This window comes from Larimichthys crocea, chromosome VIII (genome assembly GCF_000972845.2).
Source record: "Larimichthys crocea isolate SSNF chromosome VIII, L_crocea_2.0, whole genome shotgun sequence".
Classification (NCBI taxonomy): domain Eukaryota; kingdom Metazoa; phylum Chordata; class Actinopteri; family Sciaenidae; genus Larimichthys; species Larimichthys crocea.
The window spans coordinates 19858947-19873435 of record NC_040018.1 but is presented as its reverse complement, the minus strand read 5'-3'; the positions used below and the strand labels follow the sequence as shown (position 1 = coordinate 19873435).

General features: G+C 41.6%; 1 protein-coding gene across 2 annotated transcripts in view; it reads right to left on the bottom strand.

The window, feature by feature from the left end:
* Positions 1 to 1331: 1331 nt before the first annotated feature.
* sema4bb (sema domain, immunoglobulin domain (Ig), transmembrane domain (TM) and short cytoplasmic domain, (semaphorin) 4Bb) overlaps positions 1332 to 14489 on the bottom strand; it is a 51337-nt gene continuing 38179 nt past the window's right edge. For both annotated transcript variants that reach the window (XM_027281348.1, XM_027281347.1), the window contains exons 6-15: positions 13689 to 13800; positions 13125 to 13241; positions 12613 to 12770; positions 8979 to 9160; positions 8317 to 8467; positions 7686 to 7896; positions 7452 to 7567; positions 6423 to 6580; positions 4746 to 4837; positions 1332 to 4279 (exon numbers count right to left, since the gene is read on the bottom strand). In XM_027281348.1, the coding sequence (XP_027137149.1) occupies positions 3507 to 4279; positions 4746 to 4837; positions 6423 to 6580; positions 7452 to 7567; positions 7686 to 7896; positions 8317 to 8467; positions 8979 to 9160; positions 12613 to 12770; positions 13125 to 13241; positions 13689 to 13800 (2070 nt within the window). In that variant the 3' untranslated portion in view covers positions 1332 to 3506. The remainder of the gene's footprint in view (positions 4280 to 4745; positions 4838 to 6422; positions 6581 to 7451; positions 7568 to 7685; positions 7897 to 8316; positions 8468 to 8978; positions 9161 to 12612; positions 12771 to 13124; positions 13242 to 13688; positions 13801 to 14489) is intronic.

The window sequence follows — 14489 nt, the reverse complement described above, 5'->3', positions numbered from 1 at the left end:
GCACAGTATCACTTTTGACACAAGCAGAGACTACAGAATGGTACAAGATTTTGAGCAGCTCCCAATCTTATAGTTTGCAGTTAACGTTGGCTTAGGTGAATCTGTAAGTCTATTGTTAACCCGTGTTGTGTTGTGGAGTTGTGCCCATGGATGGGCTACAATCACACCACTCACCACACGTCTTGTTGGTGAGGATGACTGCTGAGGTGGTGTACAACGTGGCACATGGCTAAAGGCAGAGCAACTTCATATCTAAAAGGCATTTTAAAAGTATGTTGTGAAGTTATCCACCAAGCATCTCAAAGCAGGCAGGGTATTCAGCCAACAGAGAGACATTTTATAGTTTTAGATAATCTGCCTTAGCTGTGGTAACAAACAATGGTCTGCACCAAGACTTTTAGAGTCTGAGTCATCCTAGTTGTACATCTCTTGGTTTATTTTGTCAGTCTTGCCTTGCAAGTAAGCAAACAAGATTAAAGGAATAGGTAGACCTTTGGGGAAATAGACGTCTTCTTGCCAAGAGTTAGATGAGAAAATTGATACCACATATATTTGTATGATAAATATGAAGCTAGAGCCAGCAGTCGCTTAACATAAAGACTAGAAATGGGGGAAAAAAAACAAGTCTGCTTCTGTCCAAAGGTAACAAAATAACTTATGATTAACAAAAAACAAAGTGTAAAAATAACACTTTGGAATCTCCAGGGTATTATTTTACTTTTATTACCTTTGGCCAGAGCCAGTCTAGATGGTTTTCCAGTTTCCAGTCTTAATTCTAAGCTAATTGGTTGCTGGTGGTGACTTCATATTTAGCATACAGACACGAGTGGTGTGTTCTTCTCGTCTAACTCTGAGCAAGAAAGCGAGTAAGCCTATTTCCTACAATGTCAGACAACTGACCCCTTTAATTCAGTATGGCATGAAAGTTATAAAAACAGATACCACTCCTGCTTTGACGTGCCTGATGAAAACCAGACCAGGTGCTGAACCAACAGCATGGTGAGTAATGTGCAGTATTCTGTGCAAGAGTTGAAATGTATGCTGAAGTAGGCAGTAAAGCACTATGAAAACAAAATATCAGCAGTGTTCACTCTCTAGTTTCAAGACTATCTCTACAACACATCTTGCACAAGGTCCCTTAAAAACACACAATATTAAGCACAGACTGTATATACACAACAAAACTAAAGAAAAAGGAAACACTGTCCACTGTTGCGCACTATGCTGTGCAATTACTTTGTCGTCTTGTAGCAGTTACATAGCATTTTGTCATGTGCTCAGTGTTCGAAATAGCAAAATGTTTATTCTGTTTGATACTGGAATATATACTGTAGGCTTACTTGATCAATACAGTGAACTGGTGATGTAAGACATGTGGTGCCATACTGTCCCCTATGGCCGTGTAAATGTGTCTCATTCAGATTTACACAACACAATCGGCTTCCTACATCTTTGGAAAATTCTGCTTTGTTAAGTCTCAAAAGTCGTCTAAGCGATGTGGGTGCAAGAGGGTTTGTGATGGCTGCACTGGTCCCTGTAAATAACCGATTTCTGAAAATCATTTTCCTTAGCAGCCACACCTTATGTCTCTCAGTAGTTGCATTTCTTAGAATTCAATCCAATTTTTACTGACAAATGTGCAAACCTGTGAGTATTCAAGACCCTGATTACTTGTGCTTTCACATTAGTGTCGCCTTGACATCTGACTGAGTGTGATGAATGCCACGTATGTAAGACATGTAACCTGGTGGGGGAGGTTACATTGACCTAATACAGCGTTCTGTGCAACTACATCACTACATGGTGCTGATGCAGTCTGGACAAGAGCCCACTATCTCTTCACCACAGTGACAGCTGTTATTAGTTGTTCCAGGGCTTTTTCGTTTTGAGTGGGTTTATTAGCAATTAAAAAAAAATGTATTGTTAGCGCTTGTCAAGCTCAATAGCCTCCAAACTAATTGTATCTGTATGTTTCAGTGTATGCTAAGAAGGCATATAACTCCTTCAAGGGTAGCTGAAGGAAAACTTGAAAATTTTCTCGCAACCACAAGACAATTTTTTCACATGAAGAAACCTCCATGCATTTTCATTTGGCCCCAGTTCAGATTTTACGTGAAATCAATTGTTCTGCCCAACACAATCTGAAAGGTTCATGGTGAACTAACAGTCTTAGAGAAATTTCCAACCTCACACTTCACATTTGTTTATTATTAGTGCCTCTTTTTAACCTTTTGTGAACCCGACTCTGGTTCCAACACCATGTGCTCTTTGACAGTGATCGATGCTAACACAATGCATGGGAGTGGTCATAACAGAATGGCACTATTGCATTTAGAGAAGACAATCAAGTTATTTTTGTTATTTGGCACAGTGCAGGTGATGACTCCAGCGCCGCCCTGAAGATGATAAGAGGTGTGGACGTCGCCCTTTTTGTCCCGGCTCTCTGTGTTTGTAATGTCCGCTTTGACTGACACCATCGAGTCTGGGAAATCTGTGTCAATTTAAGAGCCCATCACGGTACCTGCAGATCAATACTGGAGAATAGGGCTGTATCAGGTGAGCAGAGAGCAATGGGTTGCCTAAATTGTCCATGGTGCAGTGATGTGTGAATGAAACAGACCTTTGAACAACAACATACATTCAGGAGGTAAATGTCAGTATTTAGGCCCAGGAGCATGATTTATGATCACATTTACTGATCATCTTTCTTGCAGTCCTTTTAATTGTTGTTCCTTAAGAGAGCTCCAGGGTGTGGTGTGTCTTTCATCCTTTTCATCCTCGTACAGTCTTGACATTTATTCAGCAAAAAGGGAACAAATGTGCTTCTGACTCACGTGTGGATCATAATGAATAGGCAATACATGTATTAGATTCTTCCAAACCTGAACTCTTGGTCACCATGTAGCTTTAACTTGGTTGTAATGTACATAATAACAGAAGTGTAGACTCTGTGACAGCCATCTTCTGCAGAGCAAGTTTACATAGACTCAAATGGGACTGGGAAACATATCAATATCTGTTTTTTTTAAATTACTATTATATCATATCATGTGATGGAGATCAAAAAGATTTAAATTTAAAGTTGCATACCTAAAGAGATACTGTGATAAATATTGATAACGGAAGAAGATCTTTTTATTTTGTTATTTTCTTCCTCATATTGCCCAGCCCACGCTGACAAACATGAGTGGCCATGAGAATGACTCAAACAAAGGCTGTGTTATAACTTTTCTTAGCAGCTGCCACAGTTCGTGATCCTGGTTGAAACCGGACTGTCGTGCTGCTCTTCCTCTTCCTGCCCATAGGCAGCAAACCGGACCAACCTCTGGCTTTCGGAGTGGAAATGGTTAAACAAAATGACCTCCGCACTGATCACAGAACAAAGATGACTAAAATAAAAGATGTGCTGTGATGTAGAAGGATGCCGGGGTCTCCTCTCCTTTGCTCGGTGGCCTGTATCCTTCATGGAGATACAGGGTGCCATCTTTTTAGCGATTACTGTGCTTTCATACGATAGAGTCTTTGATCTCCGAGCCTAGCCTCACTCTGGGCCGAGGGCAGGTCGGGGAGTATTCCACGTGGCTTTCCTTCAAGTTAAGTGGCCGCCTGTCAGAGGACTCGGAGAAGCTCTTGCTGTTGTCTGGCGAGGACTCGTGGGTGGGCGTGCTGCAGATGTAGTTGTCATTTAACGTCTGGTAGCCCTTGTGATCAGAAGTGGAAACGGGGATGGTGTTACCGTTTAGGGGTAAGCTCTCTGCAGGTTTTCCCACTATCCTCGGCTTCTTCTGCTGCATGTTAGGACACTCACCCTGCTTCAGCATGGACTTCATATGGTCTCGGTTCCTGTAGATGACGAACAAAGAGAACACCACGAGGGAAAACGCCAGCAGGGCGCACACCACAATCAGTTCGTTCCAGTACGTCTTCGTGTGGACCTGCTCAGAGCGAGACTCGCCGGGGAGGATGATGGTCTCCTCTTTCTCAATGTGCGGTGTGCGTGAGTGACCAATCAGAGTGGTGCTTTCCTGGCGGGGCTCCGCCCTCACGCAGTAGTTGGCCAACAGCTGGCGGAAACCCTCCTCCTCTGACCAGCACTCGTAGGTCTCAATCCTGTCAGCATGAGCCACAACCACCAGGTTTCCCTCAGGGGTAGCGTAGAGGAACTGGCTGGCGCTGTCACTGTAACGCCACCTCCTTTGTGCCAGGTTGGAGCGCAGCTTACAGGGCAGCACCCTGAATGTGTTGGCTGGGATTGTAATGAGCTGGCAATGGGAACCACCTATATATATGAAAAAAAACACAAAGCAAGAACAACATTGTTTCAAAAAGCTTATTTTACTAATCACATATGGATTAAGCTCAACTTAAAGGACCAGTTCAACATTTTGGGAAGATTGATGCCGCTTGCTACAGTCAGCAAATGGTTAGCTTAGCATAAAGACTGGAAAGGGGAGATCTAATAGACACACTGATACTGATCTTCTCATTTACTGTAATTCTTGGGAAAAAAAAGCAAATTTCCCCAAAATGTTGAACTATTACATTAAAGGTTTGGTGGATATTTCTAAGTACAGTTACAGAAACTATAATCACTGCATATTGTACAATTTTAAATATAAACTATAATTTACACGAACGAGTAATCAACAAACAACATGTGACATCTTCTTCTCTGACACCTCTAAGTGCATATTGTCTTGGCGTACATGAGGTCACTGATACTTATATACACAGAGAACACTCACGAGAAGCAGCTGGTCTGAAAGATCTGGTAGTGGGAAACGTCCTGTTACAAATAGCCGACGTATCGGCTTCCTCCACGTCCTGCTGCCAATGACTGAAACAAAACAAGAGGGTTAGAGTCAGCAACTGTAATGAGAGACACCTTGTATGGAAGCACCCATTTCTCCCTCCAAGCCTTTCATTTAAAACCCCCGTGAGTATAGCTTCACCTGTATGACGAAGAGAACGATCCTCTTTTAAAAGCTACTTGCTCAAGCACATGACTGAGTTTTTGCATGCTTATTTTCAGTGTGTTCACATCCAACACAGCAAAAACACACTCATCTAGAGTCTGTTAAGGTGAACTAAGGTGAGGTAACAGGATTTCCAAACCTAGCATCTGTTCCTGTTTTCCACTGTGGTTTACAAATGGGTCGCACGATATAACCACTTGTACAAAACAGATTTTTGTGGTAGTCACCAATTTTCTCATATTTACAATTTTCTTTTTTGTGTGAACGTACACGAGTGGTCCAGATCTGTCAAATAAGTTGTGTACAAATAATCTACCTCTTAACACAAGGTAAAAAATAAATGAATTCTGTTCACCACCATATCATCATGCTGAACAGTCTCCTATATGTTATAGTTTTTTATAGGCATATTTTGGTACACAAACTTCAACATTTCAATAGTCTTGAGCTGTCAGAGTCTCTCATTCTGACAGCTACTGTTAAAAAAAAAAAAGGATTATACTGGGGTGCAAATGTTTTAACTCATGTGTGTGTGTGTGTCCTGTTTTCTTGCATGTCTCGTCCACTTCCCTTATTTGGCCTGTGTTTACTGAGGCTGGCAGGGAGAGATAATTATAAAAATAGTACAAGGACAAGAGAGACAGGTTAGAGAAATATCATTTGGATATGAAATATAATGCTCATTACTGAGCAGAAAACCAGAAAAGGACGTTATGATATTAACTGTATCGGTGGGGAGGTGTCAGAGACAGCACATTTTAAAAAAAAAGAACTTTTCTCTGTAACCCTTTTGTGTGTTGCACTGTTAAAAGCTCCTTCTTGTACAAGAACAATAAATCCAACTTAAACTTTGATACTTTGAATCCAGTCTTCCTTATTCAAGGGTTTTTCTTTCACCAGACCGTATAACATCACCCACTATTCCCTTTGTCTAAAATCTTCATGATTATCACATCCCCTTAACCACCATCAGTCATGGACTGTTTTTGCTTAAGAAAGATGTTTTTTTGGTGTCGAACTTGTAACCTGGTGGTTATTCATGTTAAATCATCATGCTAATGATGAAGTTTCATGTGCTAAGAGTTTGGTGAGTTTGAAACACTTAAAACACTCCTAACAGAAGTTTGAAAATGTTTTGTTATGTCATGTTGCATGAGGCTTATAAGTGTATGTATGTATTTATTAGCATATTGATTTTTTTAGTATTTTATTAGAATGTTTTTTTTAAATCATTTTGTTCCAATTTTGGATTTATGTTTTATTGATCGTGGTGGAAAAAAGCTGTAATTTAATTTATTTACTTACTTATTTGCTGAAAATCTACAAATGAAATCTATTAAGGTTGCACAATAAACAAATATAGCTGTATTGACTGTGAGCTTAAGTACATAAACAAACTAAAAGTTAAGTTTACGAATTTGTGGCTTTGTGTATGTGATCCCTCACCTGTCAGGTGGAGCCATCCTGACGTCCCGACACAGCCGCCCCGTCCAGGCGCAGTAGGGGTCTCTGGACAACACACATTCTCCACAGCTCAGGTAGTTGGAGCAGTTAGCCACAGGAACCTCCACCAGCCCGGAGTTGGACGACACAAACAACAAACCCTGCGGAGGAGAAAGAGCACATGTGAGTCTGTGTGATACAAATCTCTCATTAAGAAGGTGAGTGCAGGGCAAAAGAGAACTTCTGCTTTTGGTTATGCACTTCAGATTTCAGAAAGGGAAACCATGCTAAAACAATTACTGAAGATAAACATAGAATATAACCTAAACAAAGGACTAACTATGGCCAGCTGTTCTCTTACTTGATGCCAGCCAAGTCATTTAATTGTGCTCAAAAACACATGGTAACAAGTGGCTGCTACACACCATCGTCTTCATTTATTTTTTTTTTTGCATTTTCAGCACACACTGCACGCATCATTGTGCAGAAATATTATCCAGAAATATGTTTTCAACATGAATGTGATGTTGATCCTGATGTAAAGCACATCCCTGCACCGCTAAAGCACAGTCTATATTTAGGCTGTCTTATCTGCCAGTATATTAGATAGACATCATGTGGATTCTTTCATATCCCTATTTGGAGCTAAGAATATACTCACAAAAAGTACTCTCAGACTTTGAATTACATAATCTTAGATAAGATTTCTGTTTGGCTGCTTTGGCCCAGGGAGAGGCTATTATGTAATAAAGAGAGAAAGGTAATGAAATTTGGCTCCGGGTAAAATGCCAGAGAGAATCATAAACTGGGTTCCAGACGGTGCTATAACTTACAGGAAAACTCAATGGAATGGCCACTGCAGAAAGAAAATGTCTGTAACCAGTTTGCGCTCCAGTAAATCTAGCCCCTTCCACGTTTTTATGACTTGAAAATGAATTTGAGTATGAAATGAGTAAACATTAAATATAAACTGGCAGAAAGCAGGAGGACAATAATCATTATTGATGTTTGTTAGGTGGATTTGTGATCTACCCTTTGGGGATCGAGTTCGATGTGTTGCACAGGCTGAGGCTCAGGAAACAGAATCATCTCCTCTATGATGTGCATCTTATCGTTGGCATTGATGGCCTTATGGAGCTTTCCATCATCTGGAAGACACAGAGGAGGAAGTGGAAGTGAGTTATATTGAAGGCAGGAGACAGTTTGTGAGTGATAGAGAAAACTTGATTTTTTTGGAAATGGCCCCCAAAATCTGCTGTACTGTACCTGTTCCAATGAAAAGCACGTCGTAGGCTCTCTCCATGCCTTGGATTTTGTGCACGGCGATCTGTGTGTAGCGCACACTGCGTTTCAGCAGCAGGGGAGCACTGCGGATCACGCTGTCCATCAGGAAATGGTCCTTGACAAAGTTGAGCACTTTATCAGGCATGTGCAAGGACGACTGGATACCCATTTGCCTGGCGTGGTTGGTCACGCACTGCGAGGGAGTAAATTAGAAATAAAAAATTGAGTCTTCGAGTGGTCCTGGAAACACAAACATACATTGCAAATGTATGCAGGCCTGGATTAGGGCACACAGTTTGCGGGTATGATTGGAAACAAAGACCTAATACAGTATTCACATACATGCATACAGACCATGAAACCTTAGGATGGCTGATATAGAAGTTTTTAACCTTCTTTCTAAGCTAATATCTACTAGTTTTTAGGAATTTACAGGTACAGCTGGATATGTTTTAACAGAGACTATAATATACACTGTTTGTAAGTGAGATAACAAAACAGATATTTAGAATGGTAAAAACAAACAAACTGACTGACAACAAGAGATGGATGCTACATGAAAAAACAGCAAAAATTGTATTTTTGTCACAGGATATTGGCCTGCACCACTCACCGCCCCGGGCCGTGGCTCTGGCACTGGGTGGTTGTAGGTGTACCACTGCTGCGTCTCCCTGTTGACCTCTCGGTAGCGCCCGCTGAAGGCTCTTTCCACCTGTGCCATGCTGAAAGCGCACACTGCTGAGCTGCCTGATGCTCCTTTATACCTGCAAACACATAAAAAGTTGATATCTTTTCCATGTTTGAACACTCCAAACATTTACACCATGTGATTTAAAGATTTAGTCTCACCCATTTTCTAACAGCATTTTACCATTATTCTTACCAAGTACATCCTTTCTATAGTCCTGTTATTTTATTCAGGAAACTGGAACAACAACTTTTCACTGGAGAACAGTTGTAGAGTGGGCGCTTGAATGATTTCCATATTAAAACCTTTATTTTGTTGATACATTAATTAGACACTGGCATTGCATGAGCTTGTGTTAGCGTTTAAGCTCATTAAAGCTGCTCTAAATTCAGAGGAGCCAAGGAAGAAAAGGCAACTTGCCAGGATTGAGTGGAGATATTAAATAAAAACTGTCTCAAGATGGTGTGTGTGAGCCGTGTGGATTCAAGTACGTGTGTTTGTGCATAAACATTAAATGTAAATAAATAAATTTGATTCATTACAGTGTCTGTGTGTCAGATGACCAAACCCCTCCATTCGTCTCTTACCACTGGGAGGTGAAGACGCCGTAGAAGACTGTGCTCTCCCAGCTGTCTCCCATGGGCTTCAGGACAAACATGTCCTGGATGATGTTGAAGGGGAAGCCGTCATCAGGGAGGGAACACAAGAGCTGGGCCTTCAGGAAGGTGGTCCATTTCTTCTGTAGCACCCGCTCACCGCCTTTATCACCCTGCAACAGTTCAGGTACGTTTCAGTATGTTACAGAAGATTTAATGTCTCATTTAACCATAATTTATATCAGATTCATATTGTAGGATGTACAGTTCTTTAAGGCGACACCTTGTTTAGTTTCTAAAGAACATAACATGTCCAAGACCCCAAATATAGGCACAACACATTAATGGCTGATGAAGATTGTTTTTAAAAAAAGGTCCAGTGTGTAAGACTTAATGCACTCCATTTACAAATGATGGCAGACATGAAGTACAACATGCATAACTATGTTTTCATTGCAGGTCCTCTTCCACGGTGACCGCCATTTTGCACCACCATTGCCAACAATCCATGTATTTAGTAGCCCATAACAAACTAAACAACCGTTCTTGATGGGAACTTTTGTGTTTTTCCTCTGGCAAACAGAGGGTAAAAGTGATGAGGTTGTAATCAGCAAATACAAAACTAAATCCCACAAACTGGTCCTATAAGTCAGTCCTTAATTTATCTTACAATTGCAGCCTATTTGAGGAGACAAGAAGAACAATTTTGGAGGCAGAGGGGAAAGATTATTTGGACCAATTTAAACTTAATGACCCCTCCAAACATGTTTTAAGTCACTGAATGCTCTGCAGAAAAACACTACAAATAATAATTTGAGTCAGATACAGTTTTCCCACAAGAATGTCCTCGATCTTAAAAATAACATCAGGAACAATGAATATGCAAATATTTTCATAGTTTAACTGGGGAACTATTATAGGGTCCTTGTGTCAAAGCATCACAAAAAGAGGGTGCTTATGAGGTAAAAAAAAAAAAAGAGGAATCTGAAAGTAGTTAGGAAAATAAACTGGACAAATAATCAAAACCAACTAGGATTTATTGCTCTGATACAATTCCAACCGTTGACAAAGTTTCCTGTGGTGCAACATATGTGTGCTGCGTTTATACTGAACTGCAAATAAAAGCTGCCTTCGGACAAAAATCAAGATGGTGAAATGGAAAACAAACGATGCCTTAAATAGTTATTAATTACAGCTTTGAAATCAACATCAGTGGTTCACGCTTCACTTCTCCTCCAAGACGCAGGAGGAGACATTGACTCTCCTTTTAAGCTGTCACGAAAAACAACAACAACAACCAAAAAAAAAAGAAAAAAAAAAAAAGTCAGATGCTCGGACACTAGGACCAGCAGTTATCAAAGAGCTTGTAAACACACACCAAAAACTCCTCCCAAATACAGCTAGCGAGCTGGAAAACACAGGAGGAGGAGGAGGAGGAGGAGGAAGAGCATGACCAAAACAAGCGGTCTCGCCCAATCTCAAGACAGCTTTCCTGCCTCAGATCCAAACTATACCGTCAGCAGGGCCTCTAAAACACAGAAACAACTCCTACATAACAGCACCAGAGGTGAATCACCCTTGAGGAGATAATAAAATGCAAAACTATAACTACCTCTGCTACCTCCTCCATGTGCCGTTATACACAAACAATCATGTTGCTCAATGGTGAGGTGAAGGCTCGTGGGACTGATGCTGGCCCTGAGAGCCAATTACTAGGCTGTGGTAGTAGTCCTGTCCACATAATGAGGAGACCACATTCCTGCTCTCTCAGCTGTCCCCCTGCAGAAATTCAGGGCCTGGTTTTCCAAAGATATGTTTGACTGGTCTGTAGTTTTGTCTTAATTTTGCTCTGAAAATACTCAAATACTGAAAATACTCAAATATAGAAGTTTTCAAACTGCGAGGAGGGCGAGAACGGAGGGACGTGAGGCAAAGACAAGGTGAGAGGTGGACAGGTGCATGCCGGTGTTCTGGAAACAGCAAGCAGGAAGTTGTGGTTTGGCCTGCTGATTTGGCCCACTCAAACCAGTCAGCAGCAGCAGCAGCAGCAGCGAACCTGACCTGCCGCAATCTGCGTCAAAACTGTAATCCTTCTCTGAGTTAGAACTCTAAAACTTCTGGTGTAATGCGAGTTTCATATATAGATTGAATTATTTTAAGCCTTAAACGGTAGCCAACCTACCTACCGCCCCCTCCAGGCTAACCCTGAAATAAGAGCCAGGTTTCCATAGCAACAATTGGTGACAACCGCTACAGTAAAATGTCCCAGTAACTGTTGAAGTTTTGAAGAAGACAAATATTTTCTGTTGGAGTGAAGGGGGGTGAGTGGTTTGACACGGTTCCTCGGCCAGCCATGTTTTTTTTTTTTTTTTTTTCAAATCTGAAGTCTTCATGGAAAGAATTTGTGGAAAAGAAGTCCTACTTGAGACGACAAGACCTAGACAGCTTTGTGCAACAGATGTATTTTGACGTCTATCTGAAGCCTAGTTACACTCAAAGCATTTCTTTTAGTACAAAGTGGACAGTAGGTTGTCGTGTCTCATCTCAAAGCATTTGAGCATGATTTGTTAACGTTGTTAAGCGTTTCACCACTCCACTGGAGAATAAACCACCTGCATCACTACTGTACTGCCACACAGCAGCATCTGAAAAGATGTCAGTCAGTGGAAAAAGGAAAAGAAAAGGAAAAAAAAAGACGGCTGCTGCATTCCAGTGAAATAAAGGCGCTTTATAGAGCAGAGAAAGCCATTCTTCTGTCTCTATTGCGCAGTTCATCTGCAGCAAGTTGCCACAGTCTGGGGGCCTTTCTGTCAATGATTTCCATATATAGAACCCAGGAGGTGCTCCACCGGCTTCGAGAGGTGTCGCAGCACCAAGTGCCAGCGCCTAGCAGGACTAAGTCATTAAACTGTCACAAGATTACATGCTGTCCCCACGATTACTCACATTACTGCCTCCATGAACAAGAGGCATCAGTCAGGGAGGGATGCTGAGTGCATGTATATCAGGCGGCTTCAAAGCCGTTTAATTGATCCGATGACAGGTGAAAAGGGATAAAGTCTGGTGTTGATTATTCAGGGTGATCGACCAAACTAAACTCTGGCGGAGGGAGGAGGAAGACGAGGAGGAGGAACGACGTCAGCAGTTTAAATGATGTGAGCGAATTCTGCAGTTGCTACAGTTTGCACGCAACAAAAAACAAGCCATATAGTAGAGTGGGGGAAAAAAAGCATTTCATATTGCTGCGAAGCACCCTTGAATACTAATAATGCCTGCAAAGCTCAAAGCACTGGTGGAGAAAGGCAAAGAGCTAGAGGGATGGACGAGTGCAGCTGACATTGTGAGGGAGATGGAAAGAGAGGGGGAGATGACATTGCAGAGAAAAGGGAGGGAGGGCAGTGTGCTGAGGAGAAGAGGATGATTCAGGCAAGGGGAAACCAAATCTGTTGAAAACATGTTTGCATGAGTGGCACATTTCCATTACGTCTGCACAGGCATGACGTACAGTGTTACCAAACGTGCTTTGACATTGGAGGGTCCCGCCTTGTTTTGAGGTAATTGTATCAAGATTATTGAAGATTATCAACGGACGCTCTGGTATTCTTGCGTGGCCGTCATGTCTTACCTTACACACGCGAGCAATCCTCGACACAATGGTGTTGTCAAAGAAGTCAAATTCTTTCCCCGCCTCACTGAAGAAGAAGTAAATCTTGTCATCGTCGCCCACCGGGTTACCTATTGGCTGACTCTCCTCGATGTAAGCCGACCCGACAAAGACGGGATCTGTTGAAAACAAGAAAAACACAAAAGGAAACATGTGGTTACACCTTTATCATCAATGGAACTATTTTTTCAGCCGTTTCATCGCTTTTGTGCCATCGTAAATTTGGAAAGAAGTCAGAGATCACACGGCAGAGCTGTGTTTTGAAGTGCATGTGTGACGAGTGATAGGGCCGGGCTCTCGCGATCTAAGAGCACTTGTCTTCGCTCTTAGTCTGCATGCATTAGCGGCCGTGCCTCGCTAATGATCGCTACTTTTTGGAGCTTATCTGCTCTGTTGGGTACATAATGGGAGATGTGTAGAAGGGAAAAAAAACACAGTCTGTGCTGTGATCTGATGGGGGAAATGGAGTTTACCTTGCAGCCATTTTAAAGAGTTTTCTGTCTTCAGAGCAGTTCCCTGACCCAAACTCTTGTAAATGACTGGTTCATTCCCTTGGAAGTTGCTGACAGTACCAGTGTACAATTCACCATCTGGAGGAAAACAAAAAGGATTATTAATTAAACATAATAAACTACAAAGAAATGATGTGCTGGGGGCTTTGTTAACTGCAACACATGAAGTCAGTAGTAGTTTGGAGTGAGCATTTAGAGTGAGACATTAGACAAATCATGTCCTCCACCTCAATTATTCACTAATTGCTTGTTAAAGAAGTTGAACACAAATGGCGTCTGTTGGTGTCCGGCTGTTTATCAGAGGGACTGATGCAGACAAACAACACCAGCAGGCACATCATGACTCATTACTGAATCAAAGTGGTAGTTAACATCAAAGTAGCTCCGGAAAACAGCTGAGCATGTTTTCAGACTCTCTTCCCAGAAAGTAGCCACTCGTAATAATACCTTGTTCTTTGCACGGCTTAATGTTTGAAGTCGAAACGAAGAGAGCAGTACATTTTAAATCTGTGTGTTTCTACGTACCAACAATGATGGCAGTGGATTTGTACTCTGGATTAAAGGGGCAGCGACTGCGCCCATCCTCCATCACGACCTCGCCCACTTCATCTCTCTCCAGTGTGAACGTTGATGTGTTCTGGAAACGAGAAACAGAATTAAATTATACTAAGCTAAAGTCATTCCCTCCTCTTCTTCATGACAATACACACAGTGCTGCTGACTTTTAGGGAGTTTGAACATACAGTAGCTCTGTCTGGTGGATAAACCAAGGCTTTAGCACACCGTATGTCAAAGGCTATGAACACAGCTGCTGCAGTTTATTGAGAGTCACCCCTACATACGCCATACAACACTTTCTGGCTGATGTGCATAAATCCCGTCCCGTGAAATGGAGTCTTTACTCCTGCTTAGGTGAGGTTTGCCAAAAACTACAGTGAGCAACAGATTCAGAAAATTACTGAGCCTTTAAAATGTTTTGATTAAACATTTGTGGCCTATTTTTTAAAGATTTGTGTAATAAGTGAGGACAAACAGACCTGAGGCTGAGTGAGAAAAACCGAAGTATGAAGGGATGGACTCACTGTTTGTTTTGGTCTTCTCAGGGGATTTGTTGACAGTAAGAAAACTATAAAATTACATTAACTTCATCCTTTAAGTTTGCCTGGATAAAACTACTTTTCAGAAGGTCTGTCTTCAGGCAGTTAACACAAAGATCCATGATAGGACTTCAATGATGAAACAGAATTGGTGTCAGACATTGTAAATTGGTTGCAGAGGACACTTTAGATAATTCTAGGTGTCTGTGGCTGGTTATTATACAGTATA